Source organism: Mobula birostris, chromosome 24, assembly GCF_030028105.1.
Source record: "Mobula birostris isolate sMobBir1 chromosome 24, sMobBir1.hap1, whole genome shotgun sequence".
In the NCBI taxonomy this organism is placed as follows: Eukaryota; Metazoa; Chordata; class Chondrichthyes; order Myliobatiformes; family Myliobatidae; genus Mobula; species Mobula birostris.
This window is the reverse complement of record NC_092393.1, coordinates 42,651,635-42,660,415: the sequence shown is the minus strand read 5'-3', so window position 1 is coordinate 42,660,415 and position 8,781 is coordinate 42,651,635. Positions and strand designations below refer to the sequence as shown.

At 40.2% G+C, this 8,781-nt stretch overlaps 1 protein-coding gene across 1 annotated transcript; it reads left to right on the top strand.

The window, feature by feature from the left end:
- The first annotated feature begins 895 nt into the window (after positions 1-895).
- On the top strand, positions 896-8,550 carry cbx4 (chromobox homolog 4 (Pc class homolog, Drosophila)). The gene is made up of 5 exons (XM_072242731.1): positions 896-1,764; positions 1,876-1,919; positions 2,265-2,330; positions 4,875-4,941; positions 6,320-8,550. Exons 1-5 carry the CDS (start codon positions 1,696-1,698, stop codon positions 7,703-7,705), a joined length of 1,632 nt encoding a protein of 543 aa, XP_072098832.1. The 5' UTR covers positions 896-1,695; the 3' UTR covers positions 7,706-8,550.
- The last annotated feature ends 231 nt before the right edge of the window (positions 8,551-8,781 follow it).

Here is an 8,781-nt window from a genome sequence, read left to right as displayed (position 1 = left end):
GACAACTGCCATTTCCCTTCATCACGTAGCAATCTTGGCATTTTCTTCCGAATGTAATAATCCATTGCTAATAAAAGCGTCATATTCGGTTGAGATGTGGACGCCAGAAATAAAGATTTGTTACATGCATGCACTCTCTGTTTTGATACACAAATAATATTGCTGTTTCATTCAATATTTTAAAGTATTTTAATCAATAAGCTGTGTCGAGCATATGCAACAGTAGTTGTACATTTCGTCCGTGACCAGTTATCCTAATATGGGCATCCTGTGTCAGGAGCATTTTGAGCGTTGATAATCTCGAGTGGAGAGCGAGGGTAAAGGGGGGGGGGAGGGAGGGAGGATGGGTTGTGCTGCGCTCTTTTTGCATCGACTTGGACGTCATTTTCACACGTCCTGTTTCATCTTCTTCCATTTCTAATTGTAATCAATTGATTTTTTTCTCTTAGTTTTCAATTTTAAAATTAACCACCCAGATAGATGAACATCTTGGAAGTTGCGAGATTATCAGTTGTCTTAGGTCATCTGTTCCAACTGAATTCCCACAGAATTCCCACAGAAAGCTTCCATCTCTCTTTTGTGACCGATTGTAGGGCAATTGCGTAGACAATTGATGTACCGTGATGCTATCTCTACATCTTACCTACACTAGTTGGAAATACAAGCCCGTGGACATCAAAGGAAACATATCACCGCGGTATTGTGTTCTGAGGGCTCTCCTATTTTGAGCACCGAGTGTTGGCTGAGTTACAGCTGGAAATTGGCATTGGGCAACCAGGAGCCATGGTTGCTCTTTGAGCAAGAGTATTGTATAACCGTTTCGAAGCTCCCATTATGTAACTCTTCACCATAACACTACAGTGAGGCATTAGATTATTGGCCAACAGGACAGCACGATGCCATAAACATTATGTTGCCATGATAGTGCATCGCCCGTGCTCAATGTGGAGAGGGGGAGGGCGGTGATCAAGCTGGTTAGCGGTAATGCGTAGTTGGCAGATTGTAAGCACAATAAAGGACATTTGAATCACTGTTATTAATCTGCTGGTAGATGGAATGAAATAAAACAGCGAGGCGCTTTGATGCATGTCATAAATGAAGCAGGTTTCTCGAAGAACGCAAGACATTACTAGCTCGATGCAGAGCCAATTAGAAGAGGACACGAAAGGCATTTGCACCTCGCAGTGGAACGAAACTGCGAACCCGGGGAATTACATTGTTTAGATGCGATGGAATAGTCACAATTGGAAGAGAAAGAGGGTGGGGGAGAAAAGCACGGTCTTCTGGCGTTCATTTTCGTGTCATTCTTTCTGAATTTGGGGGAAAATAATTTATCTTTCTGCTATTACCATACAAGGCTGCGTCTTGCCCGTATTTGGTGCTGTAGTTAGATTCTCCGACCTCAGGCGGGGCTGCATTGATTGACAGCTCCAGCTCCTGACGCCACAGCGTTGTGTTGCTGCGTTTTTTTGCGTTGCCGGCTCTGCAGCAGAGAGAGAGGGAGAGGGATAGAGCAGAGAGATCTCTGACTGCCGAGTCAGGATCCAAGAGGACGGAAAAGCCCGTTCGGAAAGCGAGGCAAAGGCACAGCAGGGAAAGTGAAGCGGGGGTTGTCGACAGGCGGAGAGCGCCCCGGAGCAGCGAAACACAGCGCACTGAAGGTCGAGCGGCGTCCGTCCAGCTCCTCGCATCGATATGGAGTTGCCAGCCGCAGGGGAGCACGTATTTGCCGTGGAGAGCATCGAGAAAAAGCGCATCAGGAAGGTAAATTTGACCAGCTCTAGTTTACCCCTCCGCTAATTCCGCCACGTTATTGATCAGTAATAGGGCTGTCTCTCCTTCCCTATGACGAACACTGTCTTTATTTCGCCACAGGGTAGAGTCGAATACCTGGTGAAATGGAGGGGATGGTCTCCCAAGTGAGTCCCATTTTGCATGTTTTTTTAACAGATAAACTACAGCGTGTGCGCGTTCGGGTGGGTGGGTGTGGATGGTGGAAGAATTTTGTAGATCACAGACATTTCCCTCCTTACTAATGCCAACTGTGAGTTGTTAGTAGATAACCAATGTAACAAAAAAAATGGCCAATGAGAGTCCTGGAATGTCTTAATGGACTGTGAAACAGATATGATAGTGTGTGAATGGAGTGAAAATGGCCTCTCTTATACACTGCTTGAATAGCAGCAATAGGTGGCTTTATTTTTTTTTCCCGCTTGTGAAATTGTGAGAGGTTTTGACTTGACCTACTGGTGTCTTCTCTGCAGATACAACACGTGGGAGCCAGAAGAGAATATCCTGGATCCTCGGCTGCTCCTGGCTTTTCAGCACAGGTAAATAAATGAGGAGGGAAGGACGCACAACTAGTACTCGGCCGCAAGAAATACTGTATATATTTTTTTTAAAGAAGGCCGGAGAATAAAGGGGGTCAGAAACGAGAGCTTTCGAAATTAGAGGGCCTAGGGAAACCAGAGTGGTCAGCTTCAGTCTTGCGGTGTAGGATGTGAGCGGAACAGCTGGAAAGTCTGGGAGGTTAGCGAAACCCCGAAACTAAATATTCCAAGTTAGGATGGCCCTTCTAAAGTGGGGAGTGCGTAGAGCGGGATCCAGTGTCAGCGGGTGACATTACTATTTCTTGCCATTAATAAAGGCACGATTGTGACTGAAAAAAAATAATAACAGTCAAACTCGGGAATACATTTAAAATTTTTTTTAAAACTCTCAGTAACTACTGCAATAGTGATGTAACTGCTGGTGCGATGTTGCAGATCGAAGCTAGATGGTGCATTTACCTCCTAAGTGAGTCTGGTGTAGGGGACTGTGCTGTCAGATCTCGAAACGTCGTTCCAACGATTATCTGCGATGTTCCTATTTCAGAGGCTCCTCTGCACGTCTCTCTCTCTCTCTCTCGTGCACCTGCTGGCACACAAGTGTGGTTTTAAAGGGGCAACGCTAAATTAACCATCCTAGTAACCTCAAAAAATAGCAAGGGCGCGCAGAGTTGCATATCCTTTTTAATTAGGTACACGATAATCGATCCGAGTGGTTAGTGGCTCACGGGGTTGCCATAGCTGCCTGCAATCATGTGAATAAATACAGTGGACTCATGCTGCGTGTAACTGGGTGGGAGGGACGGAAAGTTGCTTACAAACAGGCCAGGATTAATTGGGCAGTCAATAACGATTTGCTTTAAAAATAATGTATTCTTGCATTTAGTAGAAGCTGAGTGCATTATTTTTCTTTTACATGCAATTAGAAAGACCACCGCAAAACGGGGCAAGACAGTATCCCATTTCTACCTGCTGTCAGTTGTCAATTGATGACTATTAGTGGATCTGTGACCTTTTGCAGCTTTTGACTGCTGCAAGAACACACCAGTAGACACATAACTCCAGATACAGTAAATCCTGTGCTTGGTCTGTAAAATAAAAGTAGAATGATAAGTTTATACTTTGAAGCAATGATTACTAAAGTTCTTAAGCAGTGGTCTTTGATTAGTTGCATTATAGGAAATATGCTTTGATTAACAAAGATTTAAATTAATTCAGAACTCCACTTTTTAAATTAATTCAAAACTATTTAAATTAAATTAATTCAGAACTCCACTTTGATGTAATACAAAGCATTCCATTCATATACAACAGGAATACAGTTATAAAAATCAATTGATGCATGTTAATTTGGGTAATTATCTACCCACTTAATAGCAAGTAGAAATGCTATTTGCTGTACATGCTTCAGACAAAATGCTTGTAAACAATAAGATGAGCCAAAGGGTAAGGAGGAAACAGTTTCCTTGTGCTATGGATGACATTTTTGTATGTGTACATGTCATTAAAGTAGAAAAACAAGCATTAACAATGCATAAAATATTTTAGGGATCATTTTGCTCACTTTTTGACTGGGCATGTTTTCCACTTAGAGCTATATAAACTCTGCTGACTAGACTCTGGCACTTTCGAGGGGAAGTTACCATTGGTATTCTATTTATATATAAAGTTTGGAAAATGGGAATATAATAAATCAGAACATAAACAGTAAATTGGTTTATATTCCCAGTCTGGATAGGTATTGGAACATGTAAAACTGATCTGCATGTGGTATTCCATTGGGATGGTCATTTTAGGACCTAGTCTGGCCATAAAATCGTGCTTCTTCTTCAAACCTTGAGCTGGTGTTTGTTGAGAAGGGAAGCAGGTTGAAACCGTGTTGAACAAAGTTAGTGCCAGTCGTGCTCAAAGTCACATGTTAATGGAGTCTAAGTACTCTAAAATTATCCTCTGCCCTAAATCTTGATAATTGATTCCCAAGTATGTAATAGACTATTTGGAACATGTGTGCACCAGAATAACTTTTCCCTGTGAAGTTAGATTTACTGGACCTTGCTTCAAAGGCCATTGCTTCTGAAATTGGAAGCAATTTTTCTTTAGATTTTCCAAATATTTCAGATCACAACTGGAAATGGAAATGACGGTCATTGAAAAGGTTTCAACACTAATGGGGTTTCAAAGTATTGAAACTGTTTTGTGCAGCTACTTGTTTAAGTTGAAAATGTTGTTTAATAGAGAAGATTGCATTCATCCAAGTATAAATTTAAACTACCCATTCACCAAGAAAATCCAAAACCTTATTGCTAATAACATATCCTTGACGTTTAGGCTTTCAGTAGGGAGGGAGATGTCAACACCTGTAGTGGCTATTTTTGTTTTTCTTTTAGTTAAAGAGATTGTTGGTCATATCATAATGTTTCAGGTTAAACTCTGTGTATAATGCATCCAAGGGTATAAAATCTGTTCAGAAGTGTGGATAGAAATTACTTCTAAAACTGATTAGTAAATGATTTTCATGCTTACCATGTCTTTAATCATTGATTGCAGAGAAAGACAAGAGCAGACAATGGGTTATCGTAAACGAGGACCCAAGCCCAAACACCTACTGGTTCAGGTAATGTTACCTGTCAAGTATAGACCTGATTAGATAAATACAGGATGAGCAGTCAAATGCCATCTGTTTCTGAATTGTTCTGTTGGACACAGTTCGATTAATATTTAATATATGTCAAACTGCAGTATGCACACCTGCTTAGAATAGGTTTCCTCCCGTGTTCCAAAGACATGTGGGTTAGTAGATTAATTGGTCACATGGCTGTAATTGGGCAGCATGGATTTGCTGAGCTGGAAGGGCCTGTAAGCATTCTGTATCTCTGAATAAGATAAATAATAGTCAGATGTGTTAGTTCAGAGTAAAAGTTATTAGCAGTACATACATGTTCAGTGTCAGTGTAATGTTGTAAAATAACACTAACATGGAGCCTGGAGCTTGTTGTTGATACAAAAATGGATCCAAGAAAATAGACGGTAAATTTGAGTATAAAATCATTTAGTTTCCTATTTCTTTGATAATATGATTAACTCTAAAGGTGAAGTGAGGCAAATGTTTTTGAATACTTCTTGGATATACTTCTATATAATTTCTAAATGGATTAGCAATAGGTAATTGTGTAATATAATGTAATACACTTCAAAGTAATAAAGAATATATCCAGACTGTATAGATTGATTTAAATCAATATGCATGCCGCAAGCAAAGCTTGCAGAGTTTACCTACTCTAATTACTGCTGGTAATGAGCTTCATTCTTGAGCAGCTGTACTGCTGGGTGTGGCTTTGCAGGATTAGATGTAATTATGATGATAGTTTGGTGATGTACACTGAGGCAAGATAAAGTGCAGTTTGGAGGGGGGCCTTCAGATGGTGGCGACTACATGTGTCTACCATACTTGTCTGTCTGGTCATGGCAGCTGAGGGATTGTCGAGCAAAACCGAAGGAGAAGAGTTGTTGCTGTCCAAAGCAATATTTGTAATAAATAACCAAACCTCCATTCATACTCTGGCATGAACCTCTAAGATTTGGTGATAATCTATGGTTATCAGTTCTCAGAAATTGATTAATTTGTGAGAATTGTTGGGATTTTGAGGAGACGAATGAGTGCCTAAAGCATTGACTAGAAGTGATCCAGTAATACATTATTCATGAGCCACCATTGGGTTCCTCCCACTGTATAGATTAGATTGAAAATGGATTAGAAGCATGTTCCATTGTGCTGCAGATGGAACATGAGTAGTGAGAGGCAAGTCGAATGATTAGAGAGACAAAACCATATGCCTGTATTAGGTGGACCTTGATGGAAAGATACAACTTCACACTTTTCAGCATAGAAGGAGCCAGTCTACAGATTTAAGTCATTACCTTGCCTTATAATTCATGGATTATAGATTTTTGAAATCTAAATAATACTGATGTATTTATTCCCTTATTTTCAGCTACCAGCCTTTGCTCGACGTTCAAATGTCCCTTCAGAGTTACAGGATACTTATGTGGAAGATGAACGATCAAAGAGTGAGATTCAGCAACAGCCTATCAAACGTCAATATCAATTGAACAGTAAAAAGCTTCATCAGTACAAGCCCTGTAACACGGAGGAGCAACGTCAACATCAAGTTACTAAACATTATTACCAACTCAACAGCAAGAAACATCATCATTATCAACCAGATATTATGTACCCCAGTCAGCAAGCTGACTGTCACAGGAGTGAAACTGAACTAAACCAGGAGCAGCACCAGCCCATTCAGGAACAAGAAACACTACATAGTTTTATTAAGAGTGGAAGTCATACTCGTGTTGGAGGCATGGAGAAGCCAGTGATCAAGGAAATGGATTCGAAGTCGGGAAGTGGGCCAGAAATAGCCAAGGAAAGTGTAAAACACAATGGCATCAATGGGAGAATGAAGATAGTGAAAAATAAAAATAAAAATGGTAGAATTGTAATAGTTATGAGCAAGTATATGGATAGCGGGATACAGTCAGCGAAAGATAAACATGGTAAGAATGGGGATGGAGGGAATGAGTCAGTGGCAAGCAAAACTGGAGAGCGAGAACTATGGATAGTCAAAAATGGCCATGGCAAAACTGCCGTGGCAGAGGAGAAAGTAGAGAAGGTTAAGGATAATATTGCAAATGGGAGGGAAGAGGTAACAAAGACTCCCAATGTAAACAAAAAGGCAGAGAATGAAAAAGATGGTTGTGTTTCATCGGTGGTGGTGAAAGAGACAGCAGTTTCAGCTCAAGGTAAAAGTTTGAATGGGGAGGTATGTGGCACAGAAAGAAATGAAACAGCGAGTAAGAAAGAGGGGAGAATGCAAAAGGATCAGTACCCCTTGGAGCAGGAGCAGTGTAACAAACCAAATACAATGCGATGGTCCTGTGATTCAGAAGTCCCTAATAGGGATAGGCTTTACTCCAATCTACCCCATTCTAGAAAGCGGTATCTGTCAGAACCCATCGTGGACAATGAGGCCAAAAAACCAATGACATGTAGAAGCATCAGTGTCCCGGGCAGTGCAGTCCAGCTGGAGCAAGAAGACCTAATGGAGGCAGATGCAGTCGATTGCTATCGAAATGTGGGAATTGATGGCATTTTGGACTCAAATCCTGAACAGCCCATTGATCTGAGCTGTGTCAAGTCCAGGCCAGTGCCTGAGAAGGCAACAGCACAGCAGGTGGAGGTTGGGGAGAAAGAAGAATCAGTGAAAGGTGATCAGCAATATCCTTGGACTGGACTCAAACCTTATCTTGGAAATCTGATTATCACAGATGTCACAGCAAACTGCCTCACAGTTACATTTAAGGAATATGTAACTGTGTGAAGGAGACTTAATGCAGTCCAAGAATTCATGTAGAATAAAGCATAAATCATTAGAGTCAATGCACTCTTTATCCCAAATTTTCATTCTTTAAACTGAACAGCTTATATGTATGAAAATGTATTTATAAATAGGCACATTTAATAAGTAGAAATATGTTTCTGAAGCCAGACTGGAAGACTGGCAATAAAGGGCACTCGAACCTGCTTTCTTAAATTTGGATTTTTAATTTTTTTAAGCAAAAATTTATGATCTAACACTTATTTACTAAAACCATATTAAAAATGTTTGATACTTTATTTCTTTTTTTAATTATCAATGATTAATATTTGTGATAATATGTGTGCTATTTAAATGTGCAGATGCCTTGTACTTCCTGTCTGATATTTCCAAGGCTAATGAGCTTGTGCTGCTATTATAAATTTGTATTTTTTTTGTGCTTGAATGTAAATATGTGAAAACGCTTTTAAGGAAACGTATTCACTGTTGCAATAGGGCGACAGTTAGTAATATAAAGGATGAATGTTGATGTTTTGTATCCAAGGCACGCCATTTTTGATCTGGCGTTTATTACTACCAGCTGAACAGTGAATAGAAATTCTAAGAAACGAACTTGAGTCATATTACTAATTTGTGGCGCTCATTGTAAAATTAATATGCAGTCGTTGTGAAGTTACTCTCCCCAAGTACATTGGTACTGTTTTTAAGTGAGTAAAATGATGAATCTCTGGAGCTGCCTTTGAAATCTTACTGCACATTTCAGAGTCACATTCTATTCTATGTGTAGCTGTGGTTACCAGCTGGCGTCATTTCACGGAAACCACAGTTTTATTTGTGTCACATTGACAAACGGTGCAGATTAAAATAGTCAAGGAGGCAACATCCTGTGACTTGATTGAAATAACTGTACTTCAAAGTATCGTTGGTCTTCAGATATCTGACCCAGAAATGCTTCTTCACGGAGTCAGTCATCAAAGTGATTGTAACTCTCTGAGCCGACCTTTCAAAGTATTTATCTGGAAATGCAATCACGAACGAGACTTGACTTCCATAATACGACACAAGCTAGTCGTTTATCT